This window comes from Sorex araneus, chromosome 3 (assembly GCF_027595985.1).
Source record: "Sorex araneus isolate mSorAra2 chromosome 3, mSorAra2.pri, whole genome shotgun sequence".
Classification (NCBI taxonomy): domain Eukaryota; kingdom Metazoa; phylum Chordata; class Mammalia; order Eulipotyphla; family Soricidae; genus Sorex; species Sorex araneus.
In genome coordinates, this window is record NC_073304.1 from 176,854,005 (window position 1) to 176,879,079 (window position 25,075).

A 25,075-nucleotide genomic window follows, 5' to 3' on the forward strand; every position below is an offset into this window, starting at 1 on the left:
CTTTTTTATACTTGATGTTCCACTACAGTGTTGTGTAAAATATGAATTTTCAAACAAATTTTAAACATTTCTCCGCAAGAGAAAAGCTTTCACAATTGTTTGGGATTGCCAAGAGTAGCGGCGTAGAAATGAGAAGGAAGGCTGTTGAAAGTAGCATGATCTCATTACGCATGTGCAGACTCAGGACCATTATCTAGGCATAGGTGAGGTGAGAAGGTAGCAATTGCTTTCTTTATCTTCTATCCCACAGTGAAAAGTAATAGTTTCTTTCACTGTGTATCACTGTATCACTGTCATCCTGTTGCTCATCGATTTGCTCAAGTGGGCACCAGTAACATCTCCATTGTGAGACTTGTTACTGCTTTTGGCATATCGAATACGCCACGGGTAGCTCTTGCCAGGCTCTGCCGTGCGGGCGAGATATTCTCGGTAGCTTGCCGGGCTCTCTGAGAGGGGTGGAGGAATTGAACCTGGTCAATTCCTCCACGTGCAAGGCAAACACCCTACCCGCTGTGCTATTGCTCCAGCCCAACAGTTTCTTTAGAAGGAAAATATGAAAAATAACTATCAATGGCAATAAAATTTAAGTTCTTTTCTTGCCCTGCTGTTAACTTGTAGTTCTATGTATCTGTACCTATTTGCGTTTCCTTTTGACTTTAGAATCTGTAGATGCTATGTAGCATATGATAATACCCATAAGCCTAGGGCCTTGCCAGGCAACTTTAGAATTTATGTTAACTTACAGTAAATTCATAATTTACGTGAATTTTTGCTGGCTCTCTTCAATGAAGAAAGGTTAGTGGCAGTTCAGCCCTTTGGTTTTTATGATGCCAGGGACAAATCCAGGGCTTCACACACACAGAACAGGTGCTGTACCACCAAGATCCATGCAGGGCCCTTATGGCTCAGTGGCCTTAACATCTGACTGTGTTCCCAGCACTCAGGCTGAAGTCAAGTCTCTGTGACCAATAAAGAGCTTTGAATGCCATTCGCTGTCACACAGACCGGTGCCAGTCAGCGCTGCAGTCATACCTTTGATCCCAACTAGCGATTCTCTGTCTTGAACCTGATTGCATTAATGTTTGTTTGTAGTGCTAGGGATCAAACTGAGGACCTCATGAATACCAGGCATGCACTGCACCCCAGAGCCACATCCCTGACTAAATTTGCTTTAAAGCCTCTACGACTTTCCACTCTGATGGCTTACCATATTCCTCTTCTTTTCTAAGACATTTACTCTGCAGCATTTTGATCAAAGAGCAAGTTTGTGTATTTTTATACTAATAGAAGACTGCTAACCAGTCTGCATTTTCTATTTAAGCTTATCATTTTCCTTTTCTTAGTCTCATATTGCCTACAGAATCAGAAGAGCCAAATCTGTGATAAATTCATGATTAGAGACAATAATATGTACAGTCTCACTGTATCCATGACTATTAACCTGAAGACCTGGTTAAAGTAATAGATTCTTGGTGCTAGAGTGATAGTACAGCAGGCAGGCTGCTTGCCTTGCATGTAGCTGACTGGGGCTCAATCCCTAGCATCCCATGGACCCCTGTCTGCTGCCAGGAGTAATTCCTGACTTCAAAGTCAGGAGTAACAGCTGAGCACTGCTAGTGTGCCCTCTGCCACTCCCCCCAGCAGAATAAGAAATGATTCTTTAGGAAATCTTGTACTAAACAAGCAAGACAGGTTTCAAAGACACTATCAGTGAGGATATGCCAGCTGGGGCCTGTGTTGAAGACTGAAATTATTTTGCATTTGCTTCTACAAACAAAACCATTTCTATGGAAGGTGCTTATTAGCCCACCTCTGCATGGCTTGCCTCTTTTGAAACAAAAGGCCCCAGATGAATAAGAAGTTAAGTTTCAGGAACCTCCTGCTGAACCATGTAGAGGCTGAGGAGTGAGGAATCTGGGGGGTGGGGTAAGGTGGATGTTGGTCAGCCTTCAGGGCCCTTGCAATGTTCTCAGAGAGGACAAAATGACTGTGGTTTTGGCATGCAGGGGCCAGCATGCTCAGGAAATTGTGGCATGCAGAAAACAAAGCGCATAAACAAACTCTCCTTCCAGGAAGCTGAGTTTGACAACCGCCTCATTAACAAGATCCAGGGAAGGACAGGAAAAGAGGGGGGAGCCAAGAGCTGATTATTATCCAGTTCTGGACAGATGAGGCCCTTCAGTTTCTCCCAAACAATCCGTGTAGTGTGGATTTGACAAAGTGGCACATTTAAGCGGGAACTCTCTTGCCATCAATGGAAGTCAGGCGCACCCGCCTCAGAGGCCAAATCCAGTCCCTGGAACTTGACTTTATCAGTACACACAAAACAGAGGCCAAGGCAGCTACATCCACAGAGAATTAATTAAGAACAAAACTAGCATCCAGTGAATGTAATCAATAGTCTGAACACTGATCCACACATCAACTACCTTTGCTGCCTCCTCTTCCTAGAAATGTCTTATAAGTATTTTATACTAAAGTGCTCTATAAATATGACTTTATTAGAGATTTATTTGCTGCTTGCTTCATTGAAACAATCTATTTCTCATACTGCCTCGTACAAAATGATACAAACATCCTGGTGCCAGTTGCAGTTCTACTGGGTAAGATCTTTTTATGAGCAGAATTTTACCAAGCATAATTAATTGATTGGTTTGGCTTTCTCCCTGCACATTTCTCTAATTTCGTAGGGAAGAAAATAAACCTGACTTTATTTAATAGTTGTTGAAGTCCACCCCAAGCTGTCTTGACTGAATAGCTTCATTTGATCTCCTTTGAAAATTGTTCCTTTTGAACATACCATGTACCTCCTTCACTCTTACAGTGTGGTTTGCAAACATAAACGACCTGATGCTGATTTAATCCTACCTCTTCAGGATTATTATTTGGTTTTTATAGCTGTTTCCACCTCCCCCTTAACCCTCCTACCCACACACATTCTAAAGCACACTGGAATTCCTTTTTAAATCCAATGGGGGGGGAATCATTATTTCCATCTTGCTTTCACTCCTGTTGGACAATTATATAGATCTCATTACCTTCATTGTTCAAAATCTTACCAGATACACCATTTCTCAAGACCAGGTTCTTGGTTAAGTCTTGGTTCTTGGTTAAGTAAGTACTGATTTCTTTCTTCTTCAGTCTATGCTCTGAATGTCTCCAGTGCGGCAGGACCCTGAATGATCTGTCAGGCTCACTCTTGACTTGGAATTGCTCTTAGCCCCAGCCGTCCTACGGCAGCCTTTACTGCTTAAGGAAAATGGGGACTTCTGCCTTCTGGACACAAACATATGAATTCTCTATGTCCAGGACCAAAATGGTAAAAATGGCAGCTTTTAACCAACATTTCCTCAAGAATGGAAGATTCATTTTCAGCACAGGTGGATTACTATGCACATATGCAATTGCTTTGCTCATGAATCCCATTCAAGGATCTATGGACAAACAATTCTGGACTATGTGAGTCTGTTTTTACAGATCTTACTTACACCACACTCCCTTTGAAACAGGTGAGAGTGTGATTGAGTAAGCACTGTAAACTCAGAGTTCAGCTTCCTTCTGATCACAACTGTCCTTGTAAATAGATATGATTTTAAAGTTAGCACCAGCACAGCCTCAAGTTAATCTAAAATAAAATAGTGCCATAGAAAATGAATTATTGAAATGGGGGAAAAGGTTGCTTAAAAGAGTTTGATTTCTTCTCACTCTTAAGCAGTAGGCATAATGATACTAGTAATAATAATAATAAGTAGAATTATTATCAACATAATAAAAGTGCAAATTTTAGTGACCCCCCCCAAAAGTGGAATATAGAAATATATGCCACCCAAGTTTTAGGCCCACTGGAAGCAGCTAGTGTTCAACCAGTTTGGTTTTTATATGGCCTTAAAAGATGCATGTCAAGTAGGATTAATCATTTTAAATTTGAAAAAAAAAATTACCTGATTGTTGACCCAAAAAATATGAAATGGAGAAAAGAAAACAAACAAACATACCATGTTCACACACACAAATCAAAAGAATTCTCTCAGGGCCATCAGGGAAGGTGGAATACTATAACAACACGTGTTCTAGTGTTATACTATTCCACCCACCTTAATGAAGACCCCTTGGGCGTTGCTACTCCATAGCCTTTCGAATCCAGATTGCCTCCCACTTTCATCGTGTCACAGGGCTTTCGCTGCTCAATGTATTCATTCATAGTGGACTCCAGCAGAAAGGCGAATTTGCCCTTGGATTTGCGGACACGAGCTACTCCCTCAGCTGTAGTCCTAGTGAACACTGACGGCTCTGCCGATCGCATGTAGGTCCACATCTTTTCATACACTGCTATTTTTGATCTCTGGAGGAAATCAAAATAAAATTAAATACAGGAAAGAAGAGAACAACATGTTAATATTGACTAAACCAAGAGAAAGCCTTTCAGAACCCCTACACTGTCCACTCATCCCATTTTCCTCCTAACACTCTCTTCCAGTTAGAAAACTATTTCACACTATTTCAGGAAGTCATTGAGATGCCAAATCTTTAAAAGTGACACCCGATGTCCTAATGATCTCCTTTAATCAGCTACTTTAAAAAAAACATATTTTTAACTGTACACTGTCACAAAAAGGGTGAAACACATAATGTTTTAGATCATGTTCTGAGCAAACTTGACATGGATAAGACTTTATTTTAGTTTTGTGAAATTCCTTTGGATAATGAGATTTAATTATATAAATAGACTGTTGTAATGTTATTTGATATTTTTCTTTTTCTCACGCTCAAAAAAAGAAGGAGAATAAATCAAGGTAGTTTATAAACTAAATGTCCAGAACACAAGAATCAAACTCCTAGTTCAACCAAAATATTTTAGACAAATTATTCAAATAATATACAACATACATTCAACTTTGAAGAAAAAAAGTGCTTTATGTTTTGAGGAGTTAGTCATTCTAATCTCCAGATCCCAGATTATATATATCTTTTGTTTCTTTGGACTTTAACTGCATTGTTCTCAATATATATATATTTTTTGCTTTTTGGGTCACACCTGGCGATGCACAGGGATTACTCCTGGCTCATGCACTCAGGAATTATTCCTGGTGGTGCTTGGGACCATAGGGGATGCTAGGAATTGAACCTCGGTCGGCTGCGTACAAGGCAAATGCCCTACCCACTGTGCTATTGCTCTAGCCTCTCAATAATTTATTTTACCTGAGTTCTTTTGTTGGAATCTATATTCACATTAGGGTTTTTCTATTCTTACATATATTTTTTAGAGTGAAAAAATATTGCAATTAATTTAAATGTTCCCCCCAAAACTATTTAGTAAAGTAGAAAAACATGGATCCTGTTTAATGTTTGATAATATAAATGATAGACTTTAATGTGGTATCACTGAAGTTGTTCAGTAATGAGGTTCTGAGAATTTGCATCTGAATCCAAAGAAACAGAAATGGGTAATTCATTCACACTGTACTGTTCATGAGGTCAGTCCTGGATAGCATGTGCTTTTATTCACATTGGTCATCCTTTGCTAGCCAGAATATAGAATCAACAAGAATCAACATTTTCAATAACCAATGATATCCTGACTAGCAATTTTTAGGAATACATGTCTGGGTCAAGAATCAATTATTTAGGACAAATAAAGGAATTAATAAAATTAGCATTGCAATTTTTTGTTTGGGATGAGAAAATTAACAGTTAATAAACCTCTAATATGGATCATACAGTGAGAGAATAAGATATAAGATGTTTCATGTTAGTATATACTCAAACGGTAATAAATGTCAAGATGCAAAATATACATCCTAGAGTCTCTGTGAGGTATTTTTATGCTATTAACGTTTGGATAAACATTCCATAATACAGAGCCTATGATATGTGTGTTTCGGTTCTGGTAGATTACTTTGGCTACACCGATGAGCATGTTACTCCATGATAATGCTAGAGTTAAACTTCGAAGATTCTAAGTGCTTCTAAGATAGAGGAGGGTCTGGATTCACAGATCCCAATCCTGAGCTCACAAAGGGGTTGTGTTGCCAGGTCTCACGCCTTCCACCTGTCAGTAACGAGTACTGGGCCAGAGAACTTACTCTCCTATATTACGAGTCCCAACTTCTAACATGTATAAGCCCTCTGAATCAACTGGTGAAGATTGTTCTTAAACATCTAGCCAGGTAATTTCAATTTAGAGACACATTGGTAAACAACATCCATTTGGCATATATTATAAATGAAAATTATCAGTATTACCTTAATTGGAATAAATAATTCTAAGTTAGAGAGTTACGCTAAGTAGAATAACCATTTTACAAGACCAGTCAGTGTATTAATTATAGAATGTAACATAATATTAAAGCAAATGATTTGCTTTAAGAGAATAAAATGTCTTCAGACAATTCATACTTTACAGAAGCACATTCCTATACTAGTAATGTAAGAAAAAATAGTGCTGCATTTGTTTAAACATACTGACTGACATCTACTTTAAGTGCAAAGAAAGTAGAATAAATCAAAAATTCAGAAGAGAGAGGAATCAGCCTAATTATGCTAGAATTAGCTGGCCTTGTATTTAGTGTTAAATTTGGAAGTGGAGTGGAATGAGGAAAAGTGAAAGCAAATTTTTGGAAGTTTTTTTTTTATCGTTTTTCTGCCATGTAACTTTTAGAAAATCTGACTCTGATTTAAGGGGACATGACTTACATATGTTCATGGCCACAGGGTGGAAGGCAGGGAGGGACTCAGGTGGAAAGTTGCAAGAAACATCACTGCATCTGACCTGTGACAGCAAGACAGTGTTCTGCCAACATACGGGGGCAAGCAAATCTTCTATCTTTCATAAGAGGCTGAAATGAGATATTGCTGCAGCCCCAGAAAGTTCATACATATAATGACAATGGCATTTCTGAGTGCCTACAATCTTCCACTATGCTACTTAAAAAAATCAGATTTTGGGAATAAATTTGTTCAAACAAATAAGAAAAGGTAATAAAGTGTAACTTTCTACATTATAGAGCTTATCTCAGATTTTATTTCAACTTCATCACACTCAATGCATGGGAAAGTACTTTAAAGCCCTATATAACCAGTAATTTTTAAAAATAATTCTTAGAGTTTTAGATATGGACTGCCCACTTCACATCATAAAATTCCATAATTACTGCTCTTAACAAACAATATATACAAATGCATTCTAGTTAGTATCTGCACTGTGATCAGAGGAATTATCTCCTTCTTCTAGTAATTTATGCAGCAAAATTAATGTTCTTTTAAGTGCTTATCAATGCGTTATTTGATAACATAAACTCTAAGGTAGCTATCCATCTCTTCTTGCATTCATGATTTCGCTGATGACTGAAATGGCACAGGATAAAGCATTCACGGAAATGAGAATGTTTGTTCAAACCAGGTGTATACTAATGAAAAGTACCTGAGCGAGATTGCTGCTAAGTGAGAAGTACAGAGCCTCTATGTTTATGCTTAGTGAGTGCCCAGAATAGTGCCCAGAATAGTAACATAACCAGGCTTCATTATGGGGAAAAAACCCAAAGCAATGGTTGAATTCAGATGTAGTTTTCCCACATGGCCTAATTTTCTTTCCGGTTGATTATAACTGCTACATTTTGTTCTGAATTTTGTACAGGTCAATGCCTCAGGCAGTTTAGTGGAGCTGATAGATGTACCTTTCCTGTGTTCCTAGGAGAAAACATTTTTGACAAGTACAAAAATACACTTCGCATTGTGTTTCCTCAACCCGTCAGGCAAATGGTTTATTTAAACCAGGTCATCTTCTATGGGAGAGGAGGGAAAATGCAGGGGAGGCCATGAATGAGATTTTTATCAAGGTGTGCTGCTAGGGAAAATTATTTTCTCGCTCCATTAGGATTTAGACTGTTCTGTAACAATAAATACCAATATTTATAAAAATCTTTCCATGTTAAGGCTGAACTGGGGTGGAGAGAAACAAGGACGGACTCGTATAGCTTGTACAGAAGGTTCCATAAATCTAGGAAGCAGCTTTCGTTAATCCTATATTTCTTATCAGTATGCTCTCTTATCTACCTCCCCAGTTCTTAGAACTGGAACACATAAAAAAATCCTATAAAGATTATAAATAAACATTTTCAATGTGCTCCATGCCAAAGAGCATTAGAGTGAGTCATTTTTGAAAAGTTTCAGGGAATCAATCCTCCCCCCCCCCTTTTTGTCACTGAAGTCAAAATGATGAACCTGCAAATGTTTGTTTCTTGTACATGGAAATTCAGTTTTTGTTTTAAAGTAAAATGCAAATGACAACACTGACTTGTATTCTATTTTGATGCCTATGCATAATGGTTGCTAGGCAAAGTTACTAAATTTTACCAACTTACCTTTGGGTAGAAGTGATTAAAAACATCTCCAGAAGGGACTGGAATTAAGCTAAAATGTGTTTTGTTTCTATTATTAAGCTTTGGAGACTGGGATGCACTTGCAAAGTTAAGACATTCATTAGTTACAGCTTACCAAGAGACTACTGCTAATAAAATATATTGTGATGACTCTTCTTTGCAATTTTAGAAAGCTGTGTCATGTAATTAGAGCTTTATTATTAACTTGTGTATTTTACATTTGTATGGGCTAGAAATGCTCCAAGTTGTTGACAAGGACAGGGTTCAGAGTTTGATTTCTTTTTCAAACAATGCATAGTGATAGGCTTGGCTGTTTTTGAGTGATCTGCTTTTGATTTAGTATTAGGTAACATCTGTAAACTATAAGGATACTGTAATAAATGCAGTGTTGTTGTTTTTTTTTTTTTTTTTGCTTTTCGGGTCACACCCAGCGATGCACAGGGGTTACTCTTGGCTCTACACTCAGGAATTACTTCTGGCAGTGCTGGGGGACCATATGGGATGCTGGAAATCAACCCAGGTTGGCCGAGAGCAAGGCAAACGTCCTACCTGCTGTGTTATCACTCCAGCCCCTGCAGTATTGTTTTTAATGAGAAATACCTTCCTGAAATTCAAGTGTGAAAATTAAGGCTGGCTTAAGGAATATAACACTTTGTTGTTTCAAAATTTCCAAGCAGAGTGAGAAAGGTTTCCACATATACATTTAAAATGAAAATGGAATCTCTCAAATATTATACATACCCATAGGATTCACTTTTTGTTTGTTTTGGGTCCCATCCAGTGATAGTCCTGGCTCTGTCTTGGTGGGGCTTGTGGTACCATATGTGGTGCTGGGGATGGAACTGGGTCTGCTCTGCACAAAGCAAGTGTCCTGTCCACTGCACCATCACTCCAGCCCCATAAAATTTACTTTTTTTAAAGGGCTCTCAATATTTTTACACAAAATTTGCTAAGCGAGGTATATCTTGTCTTCTAAATGATTAAATATCTAGTTTTAAATAAATTAACATTAAATATAAAAATCCTCTTTATTACTTAGTTAAATATTCGTGAAAATGTCATTCTGACTGCTTTTTTTTTTTCAAGTTGGGTCTCAGCTGAGAGACTTCAGGATTTACACCTAGCCTTATGTTCAGGGATCACTCCTGGCAAAGCTCAGGACCATATGGGGTGATGAGGCTTGAACCTGGGGGAGTCGCATGAAAGGCAAGCACCCCACCTGCTGCACTGCCTCTCCAGCCTCCATTTTGACTGTGTTTTAACTTAACTTGTTTCTGAAATCATAAGATAAATCCAGTCTCTGATCAAACATTACTGAGTGTACATCTCCACACTTGAGTAGAACCAGAATAAAAGAACATTTGCTGATTACAAAAAAAATCTGTATAATGGAACAAACAACAACAAAAAGTACAAGCAAATTATCTACAATTTTGGGTAAATTAAAGGGAATTTTCCTTCTATGTGGGATGTAGTTATAACAGGTGGACAATTTCCTTTCTCTGCAAAAGCAAAGGAAAAGGCACAAAGGAAACACTAAACAGTGATTTACAGAGGTTCCCTGGACTTAATACTTTTGGGAGAAGGCAAATATGCTTCTTTGAAATCCATTATTTCAGGATCGATTATGAGATGATGTATAGCACATAAGGAAGATAAATCGCAATTAAGTTTCTGTGTTTCAAATGTACCAAATTAAATGTATTCTTTTGTTTCTGTTTTTATTAAAAACTTGCTTTCATTTTGATGTGAGCTCCTCGGCACACATGAATATGGTCTGCCCAGTTACGGTATCATCATAGCATCATCAACACAGGAGTCTTCCGGATGAATTATATCATGAAGCTGTGCATCCTACCTTTTGGTTATTCATTTTCCTCAGGGGAGGTCCCTTTTACAACTTGGTTGAATCGATTAGCTTTGAAAATCAAAGTGATCATTAAATCTAAGTAGCAATATTAGCATTAAACTAAACAGTTACCACTGTATTTATAGAACCCATAGGAACGAGAGCCTATTAATTATTGACAAGTTTACTGAAATATTAAAATTCTGAACGTTTAACATTCAGTTTTCACCCTTAACTCACTCTGAAGAATTCTTTTGTTGACCCCGAGTCCAGTGTTCCATAGGCAATTTCGGTCTGCTTGGCCAGGTCTTCCGCACTTTCTATGGGAGAGACCATTCTCTCGACTGTGAGAAAAGCAGCGAGGTTGGCAGTATAAGAGGAGATGATGATGAGTGTGAAGAACCACCAAACACCTCCAACAATCCGACCTGAGAGGGATCTAAAGGAGATGATAATGCATATTTTCATTTCTCTAAACCCACACAGAGAAAGAAATGAAACACCATCAATTCACCATGTTTAAAAGAGTAATTGTGGGGCTAGAGCGATAACACAGCGGGTAGGGTGTTTGCCTGGCACTCGGCTGACCTGAGTTCAATTCCCAGCATCCCATATGGTCCCCTGAGCACCGATAGGAGTTAATTCCTGAGTGCATGAGCCAGGAGTAACCCCTGTGCATTGCTGGGGTGTGACACAAAAAGCCAAAAAACCAAAAAAAGGAATTGCAAATATTCTTTTATTTTCTGTTAATCTACTCATGAATTACCAGTATTTGTTTATAACTTGACATTTTTTATGCTTATATTCAATGTATAAATTGCACTGGGAATATGGGGAAATTTTTAATTGTTTTATTGACAGAAATGTGAGATACAATGCTTTTCCTTACATAAATCCATCGGTAACCCACACCTCTTATATGCTAGCATCTCTGGGTGCAAGTCAGGGTTGATAAGGTAGTATCAAGTATCATGGTTAAATCGGAAGTGCTATTCTCTCTTGGTAATACATGAAAATTTCTTATCAATGGGTGACCTTAGATTTGATACAGATTGTTAGGTATCTTCTTGAGAACATTTGTTTTTACCTTCAGTCAGATGAAGAGAGCCTAGGCTATAATAGTATGCTGGACCAGATGAGGGTCAAAAATTGATCTTATAGTGACCACCACAGAGGCAGTTTTTGCTCGCTAGTCCATTTCTGATCTCAGTAGAGAATGTCATCTCTTAGAGCATCTTTACATACTGGCATACAAATGTACTCTTCATCATTTGACGACCGAGGATGTGTGGATGAATATAAATTCAGAGGAAAAGTACAATAGGATACGTGAGAATTCAGGGCATATTCATAATTAGTTGAGGTCATCAGATTATCAAGAGTTCTTTTAAAAAATTGTTTTAAACAACTTTTTAGTATGAAGGGAATTTTCATATTTTCCACAGCATCTATAGCTATGGAAATGCTCCTGTCTTAACCATTATCATGTCGGTGGCACCAGTTGGTTTTGACTTAATATTTACTTAATCTTCCCTTTAAAAATCATTAACTTGATTTGCTTTGGTTTTCTTTAGTCTCATTAATTAAAAGTTTTTGATTAAGAAACATGTATTAGTAGGACATAATTACAATTTCCCTGGTTCTTAATGACCACAAATTAGATTATGACCAAAATTTCTCTTATAGAGAAAGTTCATATCTTTAAAAAATTCCAGGTAGTTTTGTACATTATCTTAGTTTAATTAATAAATAATTATTAAAATAGTATCACTCCTATTTTTAGCTACTTTTTCTATGTAACCAATTTGGTATTTTTTTTTTGGAAACAGATGATTGGTTACCTTTTGGGGGACATGTAACTAAATAATGTCTCAATTGCATACAAAGGAAGTGAATTGTGGTGGGGGAGAGAGATAGATAGAGAGAGAGAGAGACAGTGAGAGGAGAGGGGAGAGCCCTAGGTTTGATCCATGGCATCATACATCATCTCCTGAGCACAGACCCAGGAGTAAGCTCTGAGCACAGCTGAGTGCTTGTCAAAATTAAACAAACACAAAAATTAAAGACAAAGAAGTGAACCATGACTTTAGAGACACTGAAAAACATCTCTGTAAAACTGACATTTTGTTTTTACACTGCTAATCTTTGCCTACATCTTAGTTTATATATTGTTATATTAAACAATGTAAATCCAGTACCTACTATACTGACAGGGTATAGACTACTCCAAGGTAGAAATATCCTTTAAGCTACCTGAGATTGTAAGTTAAATTCTTAGTTCCTTTTGTTTTTGTCCACAGTTGGTGGTACTCAGGGCTCACTTCTGGCAATGTGTCCAGGATCGTTTCTGGCTATTCTCAGGGGACCATCTGCTGTGCTGGGATTGAACCAGCATTGACTGTGTGCCAGGCAAGCATCTAAAACACCGTACCATCTCTCTGACCCCCAAAACAAAATTTCAAAAATTAAATATCTGAACAATAGCATTTGATTATGAATAAAAAAGACAAAAATTCAAGGAAATTCACATATGTATTGCTTCTTATATACTAAGATTCAAACTGTCAAACCACTGATGAAATATTTATATTAAATTATTTTTTAGAGTTCTGAGGGGTTGCATATGTTACTTTTCTAATAGAAACATTAACCTTTACGAGAACTCACATTAAGTTGGAAAAGTTGATTATATATGTTCTTACATTAACTTTGGAAATAAAAGTGTTCCCCTATGTTTCAAGAAATGCTCTGTCTTCAGGAAAATAGTCTGCAGGATTTGTTCTGCATAACATTTTTCATTTTCTGGGTAATCGCCAAAGACTTATGAGTCTTCTAACAAACCTGGGTGAAATGTCACATCCTTGTTGCATAAAAGCGCCCAGGGAGAACCAGAGGCTGTTAAAGATGCCAAACTCATTGGGAGGCTGGTCGCTGGGTCCTTCTTTTCCATCTTCCGGCTCCTCTGTGTGCCACTCATAAGGACTGAACCTACTAACCAGGAACAAGACCACACTAACACCGATGTAGGCAAAGACGATGCACATCCAAATCTCATAGGCCAGAGGGTCCAAGAAAGAAAACACTCCTGGTTTAGATTTCTGAGGCTTTTTGATCATGATAGATATGCCCAGACTCATGAAAGGCTTAGAGAAGTCAATGACTTCCTCTCGGACCAAAGTGATCGTTAGAGGGGCAATAGCGATCTCTGCTTTCTGTAAGAGAAAAGACACACGGAAACACATAAGAACATGGGTGAGTGGATTTTATGAAGCAATTCACACTGGATCGACCCACTTTGAAAGCGAACTTGTTATGACTCATTCTATGTTTATACTTTTTTACTTTTGGAATGTCAACAATGAATAAGAATAAGGTCAATGATAATGATACAAAGAAAAACAGCATATTTGTTTCCATAAGACGTCACTTACATTGCACTAAGTATTTTTATTGGTATTAGTAGACAGGAGGAAGAGAAACAGAGAAAGAGAAGATAAAAGTAAAAATAGCTGAAATTCAAATAAATGTATTGTTTTTAATGACCTGGGGCAGTCCCGAAGAGACAATAGTTTTTCTGTAAGGCTGAATGTCTGAATTTCTCGACTTTCTGTTCTAGGCAGCCTTTTGTTCATTTGGAATGTTGCCACTGATTCATTACTTGAACATCTCTTAATATTATGGATTTCAAATTTCAAATAGTTTTTTTCTTTTGTATTCCTTTCCAGTTATGAGAAAATCTACCACAGGGCCCACATTTGTAAGAGAAGAAACCCATTGTTTGACAACATTTTCCAATTCAGTGCACACACAAAAATCTGGAAATTGGTAATTATTTCTTCTTATTCACATACTTTGATTTTTCCATTTTCATTCTGAAAAGGATTTTTGGAACAGTGAATTCAATTCTCAGATAATATGGTCATAAGACACCCGCTTGCTTTCATTCTGTAATTTTAAGCATTTTTTTCCTAAGCCAGTTCCCACATCTCTAAAACAAGAATGTTGTCTTTTCTGTTTACTTCATTATGTTACTGTAATTATTTAAAAACACCTTAATACTAGTCAATGTTTATTGAGGTATTGAAGTTCATGTTTTGTTCATTAAATAATACACATCATCTTACTTCTGGAGGCAAATGAAATAAAGATTAGTGAAAAAAAAAAACCCTGTACACTGTTACACAATCTACACATGAAGAGGTTTTTGATGGTCTACTTTAAAAGGAAACGATTTGCTGTAAAAAGAGAATCTGTATACATGTTTTTACACAGAGGCTGCATCTCTGACAATCTCTTTTGATAGTCCTTGAGCCATGGTTTAGGTTGATGTTTACAGCTTGGTCCTTTCACTGGTTTGAAATACTACCTTTCAAACATGACATTGTTCTGTGTTTGTGTTGTGAAACTTTTTATGCATAAAAAATACCATTAATAAGGTAAAAGCCTTCATAGGGGAAAAAGGGAAGAAAGTGAAGAGAAACCAAGGCGTCGCCAACACAGAAACACTGGAAAGCAGAAATTGGACAAAGGTCTTGGTGAGATCACTTTGGGGCTTGAGACTTATGTTTCGGAAGAGGTAGGTGAACAGGTAGACCACATCTGATTGCTTTTATGCTATTGGACAGTATTAGAGAAACTGCATGTGCCTTGTCCAGTTTCCAAAATGAAGTGTGTAAATATCCTTTGCAAGAGTTTGGTAAGATGGAGTCTTGAACACTGCTAAAGTGAGACATGTGAACCAGCATTTTCACATACAACACTCGTGAGTCTTTGTGCTGATGGGCTAGGAAATGTGCACTGAGAAAGGGCCCCTTGGGTTAAACCATACGGGGACAGACACAGGCACAGATGCAAACACCACTGCACCCAGGGAAGGCACTGCCGCCGTGCACTGCACAAGACCAGGGAATGGATTTTGTGATGTTGAGGGCATGAGGCACAGAAAGAACCTGGAGTGGGCGTGGGATTCTGAGCTTCTTGGTCACCATCTGATGGTGTGCTGAGATTGCAGCTGAGGTTTCATGGGCAACCTATGCTGAGATACTCCTAACATGGACAATAAAAATTATCTGCAAATAATGATATAAAAATGTGATTTATGGTTAATGACTTTACTATTTAGGAGACTATGTCGGCTGGAAATGGATTAAATCTCCCCTGGGGGCATTTTGTATGTGCTTGCTGAGAGGAAAAGAAAAGATGAAAAGATGAAATAAAGGAAGCACAGGCTCACAGATATCAGTCTGGGAAGCATCAAATCTGTGGGAAAATTAGAGTCTGGCATGATTAATTTTTGTAAAAATGCAGTTGATGTGTCCGAGACTGGGGTATTTAAACCTGCTCAGGCTGGCAAGTGAGAGAATACATGAAAATGAATATTAGTAACTTCTGTTATCTCTATGGGAACTCCCTAACTTCAGAATTTTCTGTTACCATGACATGCACTAATGATACAAGCAACTCTATTCATACTTCTCTCTCTTTTAACTTTTTTGCATTATTTGAGTGACGGGGGTCACACCCAGCAATGCTCAGGGGTTACTCCTGGCTCTGCACTCAGGAATTACTCTTGGCAGTGCTCAGGGGACCATATGGGACGCTGGGATTAACCCGTGTAAGGTTTGGTAACCCATGGTAAGATTGACCATGTGTAAAACAAATGACCTCCCTGCTGTACTATCGCTCCGACCCCCATACTTCTTTTCATTGTTGAATTGATATCCCAGTGCAATGTGATCAGATGTTTGAAAAGGGATTGAGCTGGCTTTGTCCAATGAGTAGGGAGAGATAAATAACAAATGGCCTAAAACTCAGATTAGTTATCCCATCTACATATAGGCAATCTAAATTTACATTTTTAGACAACAGTTGAAGGAAGGAAATGAAGTAAAGTAGTCCTAACAACCTGGGCAGTTTTTATATCTAAAATCTAAAGTCTGGGGCTGGAGCGATAGTACAGTGGATAGGGCATTTGCCTTGCATGCCGCCGACCCAGGTTGGATCCCTGGCATCCCATAGGGTCCCCGGAGCATTGCCAGGAGTAATTTTTGAGAGCAGAGCCAGCAGTAACCCCTGACCATCACTTGGTGTGACCCAAAAAGGAAAAAAAAAATCTAAAGTCTGCTCACTCTATCAAAGATTTAAGATATTTCCCAAAGAACAGGCATTAGTACTTGAAATGATAATGAACCCTATCTGTTAAGCACCTTTGCTTCTCAGAAACCGCATTCTTAAAAGATTTAGGGCAAGCAGCCAATGGCAATTCCTTGCAATGGAGAGAACTGATTGTTCTTTAGTGCCAGTTTCCTCTGGTTGCTGAGGTGATAGCCACTGTTCCAGGCTGTGTGGACATTACAGCTCTATGGTCTGAAAAGCAGGATGCCGAACAGGAATGAATGAAATGTGGGTCATATTTAAACAGTGATCCTTCCTTGAACTTGAGTTCTGTTTGAGGACTTACTACCTTCATTATTTTCTGGGGAAGGATGATTCCCTCTACATCACCCTTTCATGAGTTCTGTTTTTCTTTTTTGAGGATTAGAGTACTATTATATTGCTAATGAAGCAGAGAAACATTTAAACACAATATATACCTTTGTGAATGTAACTGTGCCTTCAAAAGGTAGCACCAGACATTTAAAAATGGGCATGTCCTCAAGTGAAAAGAAACTCCAGGTATAAGTAAGTAAATTTTTCAATAAATGGATATGCTTACCCCATAAACAAGTTCTCCTACCATCCCATTCCAGATTTTTGTGTCTGCATCCCTTGCTCCATATTTTCCGTCAGGGACAATGGCAATTTTATACTTGATACCAATATGTTTTGCAATTTCAGATGCCAAATCTACACAGTAGCCTTCATATTTGTCATTTCCTTCAAACATTTCGTGATTTTTCTTGTACATAACATATGGGGATTCCTATAATGAGAGAGATAGAACTGTAAAGGAGAGATTATAAAACATTCAAAAATCTTTTATGTAACTTCTTGGTTTCAGAATCTGACTAAAGAATTATCTTTAGTGTTATATACACACTGACTTTGTGGGGTTAGAAATGAGGGGAAAAAAGCAGACTATAGAAATATACAAAGACAAATTGCTTTATATTTAGTACTTAATAAAATAATTAAAATAATTTTTAACTCAGTGATTGTTACATACCTAGCACTGTGATTGTGGTAGAAAAAATTTCCACTAATAATTGGCCAGAGAAGCATAAGCTGTCATCATTGGCAATGAGATGATTACTTCTAACATATCTTATGAAATTAACTACTTAAAAGTCAGCTTTATGTAATACACAAGACTGATTTAAGGGTACACATCTCCATATTTGGTGTCTTGGTCTGCCCCTTTCGAAGAGGAGTTTGGGGGCTGGAGTGATAGCACAGCGCGTAGGGCATCTGCCTTGCACACAGCCAACCGGGTTCGATTCCCAGCATCCCATATGGTCCCCTGAGCATAGCCAGGGGTAATTCCTGAGTGCAGAGCCAGGAGTGACCCCTGAGCATCACTGGGTGTGACCCAAAAAGCAAAAAAAACAAAAAAAATCTTTGTCAAAGAGGAGTTTGGTCATTTCTCTTTGCCCTCTAGTGTCTGTTTAGATGCCTCTGCTAAAGGAGGCAAGCTCAAGAAGATGCACCAATAGTTGAAAACATTTTATTTATTGCATCTAATCTGCTTTCCTAAATTTACCCAATATTTCGGGTTCTGCTCCATAAATTTTTTGTGGTTTTAAAAATATGCCTCCAGTGAAGGCTGATAATTTCCCCTCACCGACTTCACAGACTTCAAGTGGTATTCCCATTGAGTTTTTGAAGCAAGTAAGAGAAAATAGGATGAGTAATTATTGTGAAAATCTTTATAAAAGGAAATCATTTACTGGTGACTAATAACAGCAATCACACAGTTTTCAGTTCACATATGCATGTATACACACATACACACACATACACACCCCCTCACCCCCCCCCAAGTAAACCATTTAAAGATCTTGAGCTATAGAGACATGTTTACAAAAAGCATTTGATTTTACAATTGGAACCCAGAGTCACCAACTAAAGAAAGGACAACCCAGGTAATCATGTAACACATGAAAAGTTCTTGATCATTTTTCAGGTTTTCTAGTTATTTTAGACCAAAAGTCACCAGCATGAGTCACAAGGTTATGGAGATCATGTGTATTCATACTTTATAAAATTGTACTACTGCATTTATTTGGCAATATTCACAAAATTTTTTTCTTTTCCTTGGCAAACTTCTTTGGGGAGTTGAACTTGTCCTGGGTATTTTGAAAGTGATCTGTTTTGTAAGTTATGACAGTGTATACCAATGCAATTTAATTTATTTATATGTTTTGCTTTTGTTTGGGGGCCACACCTGGCAATACTCAGGATTACTCCTGGCTCTGCACTCAGGAAGTACTTCTACCAGTGCTCAGGGGACTATATGGAATTCCAGTGATTGAACCTGGGTTGGCTGTGTGCAAGGTAAGTGCTCTATCCACTGCTCCAGACCCATTATTCTAATTACTTATAAATATAGAAAGTACTTTTAAGAACTTAAAGGTAGTTTTTATGAATTCAATTGAATGGCATAATACAGAAATTCTCATAAACATGTCCTACATATTGAGGATTGGGCAATTGCCCAGGATTATCCTATATAATATTTTCTCAAATTCTTTCTGAGGCTCACCTGATTACGTGACCATAAACATCTCATTTCTTTGAATTTGATGAATAGTTTGGACCAGCATAAAGAAAGTTCCCATACTAGTTTACATAAATATCATCAAACAAATTTTTCAAATAATAAAATTGGTATGAAAACTGGCAAATCCTAAATTGCTAAATCCTAAATTATGCTTCAAGATATTAGTAATGATTTGCTAATCCTTTCATTCTCTTATTTTCCTAACAAAAGTTAATCAAAATAAGAAAAAATATACAGAAAAGGAGTTACAAAGGTGTAAAATCCTTAGTATTCTACTTGAAATGGCTACACTGTTACTATCTGTAAGAATAATTATTACCACCAAAATACTAAAAAGTTTGCCAAAGGGGTAGCACTGTAGCACTGTCATCCCATTGTTCATCGATTTGCTCGAGCGGGCACCAGTAACGTCTCCATTGTGAGACTTATTGTTACTGTTTTTTGCATATCGAATACGCCACGGGGAGCTTGCCAGGCTCTGATGTGCCGGCAGGATACTCTTGGTAGCTTGCTGGGCTCTCAGAGAAGGATGTAGGAATGGAACCCTGGTAGGCTTCGTGCAAGGCAAATGCCCTACCCACTGTGCTATTCACCTTTGACATTAAGGATTAAGGTCAGTTTATCTTTGTAATGTGTCTGTCAAGTTAAAATGGCTGGGCTTGGGGTGCGAAGGGAATATAGGAACACTGGTGGAGGAAAGTTGACACTGGTGGTGGGTTTGGTATTGAAATATTGTATGCTTAAAATGCAACTTTGTAACTCATAGTTCTTTAATTAAAAATAAAATAAAATGCACATTATATGCACTCTGCATGAATGATCTCACTTCAAAGATATTGCCCAATATTCTTGTTTAAATAATGTGGAACACTCCAAAAGATAATTTTGAACACTTGAAAAAAAGAGACCAGTTTTCAAGGGTATGGACTATTTTGAGTGTTTAGGAATTTTATTCCTCAATCATACATATGGACTATATTAACTAGTATGTAGATGTTTCTCTAGCTAGCATTATCATAAAATTTACCATATTTTCTACATTATATAGCGAACATTTTGCTTTATGAAAAGTTGCATTTTAATCATTTAATCAAATATTTATTAAGCACACACTGCATGCCAGACAGTTTCTTGAGAAGTGGGAGTTAAAAAATAAATAAAAATATGTCCCATGTCTCTTCTGACTATTAAGTACTTTTTAATAAGGATAAAGGAGAAAGAGTGGTGGAGAAGAATAAAACAGAATTGTAAGAAGTAAAGAACTCATATTTATGAAATGCTTTCTCAGTGTCAGGTGCAAGGCTAAGTCCTTTACTTGTGTATTTTGTTTACTTTTCACACTGACATGTTAAGGAATACATTTCCTATCTTTCACATGGAAAATTTAAGGCTCAGGGATGTTAGTCAAATATAACTAGTAGAAGAGCTTAGCTTCTATGTTAACATATCTGGAAAAATTTGAGGCTATTATTGTCTATACCCCCAAATTACAACCATTTATGACTTGACTTAACAAAAGAATGTTCAAGATTAAAAATATATTTATCTGTCTGTAGAGAATAAAATTTTTATATGAAATCCTGGGAGAACAATGTGGATACAATCTTTCCATGTCTCTTACTATCTTGTGCATCTGAAACTCTCCTGGTCTATTAATACTTATTAAATAAGAATCACGGTATCACTGTCATCCCATTGTTCATTGATTTACTTGAGCGGGCATCAGTAATGTCTCTATTACACTCAGCCCTGAGATTTTAGTAGCCTCTCCTTACTCATCTTTCTCAACAATTGGAGGCTCTTTCAGGGTCTGGGGAATAAGACCAATCGTTACTGTTTTTGGCAAATCAAATACGCCACAGGTAGCTTGCCAGGTTCTGCTGTGTGGGTGGGATACTCTCGGTAGCTTGATGGGCTCTCTGAGAGGTATGTATATATCTTTTACTATATTTGGGATATGAATACGCCACGGGGAGCTTGCCAGGCTCTCCCGTGCGGGCAATCGACTCTTGGTAGCTTGATATTCTTATTAAGTAAAAATGTCATTATAAAATAATATATTGGCATTTCTGACTTAGGTCTTCAGAAGGAATGTAAATATTAATAAGTTTTCATTTTATTTATATGTGAGTATACATATATCTGAGTAAAATATATGTTTTTCTATATATATTACTATAAATGATTATTAATTTTATCTAGAGTGCTATTTCATTTTCTCAGTTTGCATTTTGGATTTTAAGATGCCCATCAGATCTTTGTTTTCCTGCCATCTCAATCCATGGAAGGCTAAAAAACCCTTCAACTCACTGAAGAGGCTCAGAGACATGTTAGGTTCTGCTCAGTCAGTGGCATACACAATTACTGAAATGCAAATGAGCGGTGCCTGAAGTAACAAAGAAATAAATATCACACTCAGGAAGAGAGAGAAAAAGCTGTTTTTCTTGAACAAAAGATCTTTAATTTGCTCCATTTTACTTTGCTTTATTTCAAGTCAAATCTGAATAAGCAGCCAATCTTCAACGTCCTGCCAGCATCCTTGTTCCACCCACGTGTGACCACAGCTCTTCAAAAATTACATACTTGGGAAGCTTTAACACAAGTTTGGTGGACACTATGGGTGAACAGAATACACAATCTTTCAACATAATAAAAAATATTTTTTAGTCAATTATTAACTGGAATTTCTGGGATATCTTTGATAAATACCATTATGAAATCCCGGGTATTGAATGGTGAACAAAAATGGAATAGCCAGAGAAATGGAATATAACTCACCATGCCTGCCTTAATGCTCTAACCTTCTGTCTTTGTTGCTCTTGGCTCTGCACTCAGGAATTACTCCTGGATGGCTTAGGGGACCATATAGAGTGCCAGAGAATTAAACCCAGGTTGGCCACATGCAAGGCAAACACTCTATCCACTGTCTAATGGATAGTATTCTATGACTGCCATGCTATTTCAGGAAAAAGATCACTGTCTACAACTAAAACATTTATGAAATTGCTTCTGTATATGAAATAAAAATGTTCTCAATCAATAAATGTTAATTTTCTTACTAAAATGTTTTTGGGTTATTTTATGAGCAAGAATAAAACTATTAGAACAAAGATGTCTATAAAGGTCTTAAGACTGTCTACCTGTCACAAATATATTCAACATGATTAATGTTGAAAACAGTTAAAATAGCAAAATTAGTAGTATCAATAGAACTTATTTGCTATGTGGACATTTGTTTCTTTTCTTAATTGATTAAGAATCTTGTGGTTAATCACTAAGAATCTTAATTGACGCTGGTCATTTATCCTATGGGTAAAATCCTTTAAGGTAGAAATTAAAGTGCTATTGAAATAAAAAAAGTAATGACTGAAAATTTAATGACTGTATAATATTAAATTTATTCAAAATAAGTTATTTAAAAACCAATTGGGTTATAAGCCCTCCAGACAGAGTATTGGGGGAAATGACTATTTGGTATAAAGAAAAAAATAAATTGGAATTTTCTTCATATATATTGTTATTTTATCATATTGGGACATGTAGCTATATATAGTGTGTCTAAAAATTCTAAAAAAAAATAGAAAACATATCAAAACAATTATGAAAATTAAACTCTGGGAAGGTCAAGTGTGATAAGTAAAATTGCATATGGGTGTGTAACATAATTCTAAAACTGTAATGAGTAAGTCTGGACTCATGAAAGAGTTTCCTAAGGGACTGATATGTTCAGACAATGGTAAGAAATAGTTTTCTAAGATGAATAGTATAAAATAATTATTTAACTTTAGTAGGAAGTCCAATGATAATTTAGCACCTTACTGAAATGCATTATCTTTTCCCTTTCCAGAGAGTTCAGCAAAGAAAGATGTGAGACTATAGAGGAAAAGGACCAAACTTTTCTTGCCCAAGACCCACTACTTTTTTTCAAATCACCTGGCACAGATGTGGCTTCTTTATATCCCTTACGGAAATTATTTTGTATGTAAACAATTGAGTCAGTTTGGTCACAAGTTTTGTGAATTTGATAGCTCTAGACAGTAAGATATTTAAAAAAGTGAAAACTTATAAGCATCTGAATCAAAAACATCAGACTTTGCAATTTTGTTATCATGATTCTCATGTGGTGATATTATCAATTCTACTTGTTATATAGATCTAACTAAACCATACTCAAGGTGAAAAAAATCTGTTATTAAAATTACCACATTATAGACATATAACACTGTTATAAGAAACAATGAATTTCAACAGTACAAAAACTACAGTCATATTGCAGTCTAGAATGCTTAAAACGCTTATTTAATGTGCTTCTTTTTTTTTATCTCTCACTAGAATGTAGATTCAATGGAATGTCAAACTCGGGCCTTTATTTTTCCTATAACATCTCCCCAGCATTTGTAACTGTGCCTAGCACATAGCAGACGCTTAATAAATATTTATGAATGAATAAATGAATTTCTCAATCAATTTTATTTAACAATAGCATATATCATTACAATGTATCAACATATAAATCACAACGAACAACAGGAAAAGACAAATGAGAGAACAGCATTGTCATGTCAATTTCAATCAAGTGAATAATTTCCAGGGATGCAACGCCCAGCTTTTTTCTATCCTGATGTATGTCTTGCACGTATTAACAATGTCTAACCAACTCTCTATGTTGGGAGTTTTCAATCGAATTTGGGGGTTTATTACACTCAAGTACCACTATCTCATCTATTACAAGAAAGTATGCTTCTCTAAAAGTGAATGAGATGTTCAAGATGACATAGGGTCCAGGCTATCATTTCCAACAAAAGTAAAAGCACAAATCAATTTCTAAGAAGGGATTCAAGTATGACTTTTTGAATTGCTAAATGAGTATCCAACAGCAAGAGGCAATGCTTATATGAAGATTAAATTTTATACAAAAGACATACACTTGCACTATTTGATAGCAAAAGTATTGATTATATCACTGTCAAACATAACTTCACAGAATATTCTTTATGCACACAGGTAACAGTTGAAGTTTTCAATCATTTAGTTATTTTTCTATAGCATGCTCTCTTAAAACTAACCATGCTTGTAAAATTAATTCAGCATTTTGGATTTTAGAATTATGTCTCCAGTCCCTTTCATTACAAGGGTGGAGAGAGAGTCTCCATATTATACCTATAATGCATTTTAAAACACTTCATTTCACAGAAAACAGGCAACAATAAAAAATTTAAGAAATCAATTGGATATATTCAGAAAACAAGCACACAATTTAATAGATATTTACTTTTAGAAAAATCTACCCTTGTAATTAGTAGTAATTTAATTTCACCATTTATATACGATGACCTGATTCCTAGATATGGGAAATAAGATATCAGAATTACTGATTCTTTTCCCACATCTCTTTATTTTCTTGAGAAAGATGAAGATAAATTCTTCTTTATTAGGATATATCAGAAAAGTAACCAAATTAAAAAAAATAGGCTTTATTTTCTAATAGTCCAGAATTGGTCATCCAAGAAGAATCCCACATGAAAAATTAGCTTAAATTTACTACACAGAAGAACAAGACTCGAGCCTTAGAAAGGAATGGCGGAACAGCGTGGAACTCATTTCTTTCTTGATCAATTTCTTAAAATAGGATTCTTCATCAGAGGCTGAAAAGAGGAGGACTGTACTGAAGTATGACTTTCCATTACTGTCTTTTTTTTTAGGAAGAAAAATAAATTGCTTTTCAAGTCCCATGCAAATATTACATAGTTAAGTTAGCAGCTATTATTTTTCACTCTTCTACAAAAACTGCTGTTGGTTGGTTTGCATTCTAAAATCAATGTCTGACCAAGACTTGGAAGGTAAACATGAAATTGTTACCTGGTGATTCAACACTTAAAAAGCTAATTGCACCATATGAAAGTTCCTCTCTGGTTCATATTGTCACCTCAATATCAATTTTGGAAATAACTTGACATTACAAAAAACCTAAAACTAGAATAACATAAGCTAAAAACCAAATTGCATAAGATACTTTCATTTTATTTAGAATAAGGGCTTCATAAATAACTAAAAATATGTTCTACTTAACGAGACATTGAACTTAGTACATATAACTTAAAATTAGATAGAAAAGGTCACCAATTTTTG

The 25,075-nt window shown here is 36.5% G+C and overlaps 1 protein-coding gene across 7 annotated transcripts in view; it reads right to left on the minus strand.

The window, feature by feature from the left end:
• GRIA4 (glutamate ionotropic receptor AMPA type subunit 4) overlaps window positions 1–25,075 on the minus strand; it is a 334,174-nt gene that overhangs the window by 41,097 nt on the left and 268,002 nt on the right. For 6 of the 7 annotated variants that reach the window (XM_004604799.2, XM_004604801.2, XM_055130905.1 and 3 more), the window contains exons 11-14: window positions 16,943–17,149; window positions 13,069–13,439; window positions 10,468–10,666; window positions 4,095–4,342 (exon numbers count right to left, since the gene is read on the minus strand). In XM_004604799.2, the coding sequence (XP_004604856.1) occupies window positions 4,095–4,342; window positions 10,468–10,666; window positions 13,069–13,439; window positions 16,943–17,149 (1,025 nt within the window). Of the gene's footprint in view, window positions 1–4,094; window positions 4,343–10,467; window positions 10,667–13,068; window positions 13,440–16,942; window positions 17,150–23,397; window positions 24,592–25,075 lie in introns of those variants that run through there. The other variant, XM_004604802.2, reaches the window with a different exon arrangement.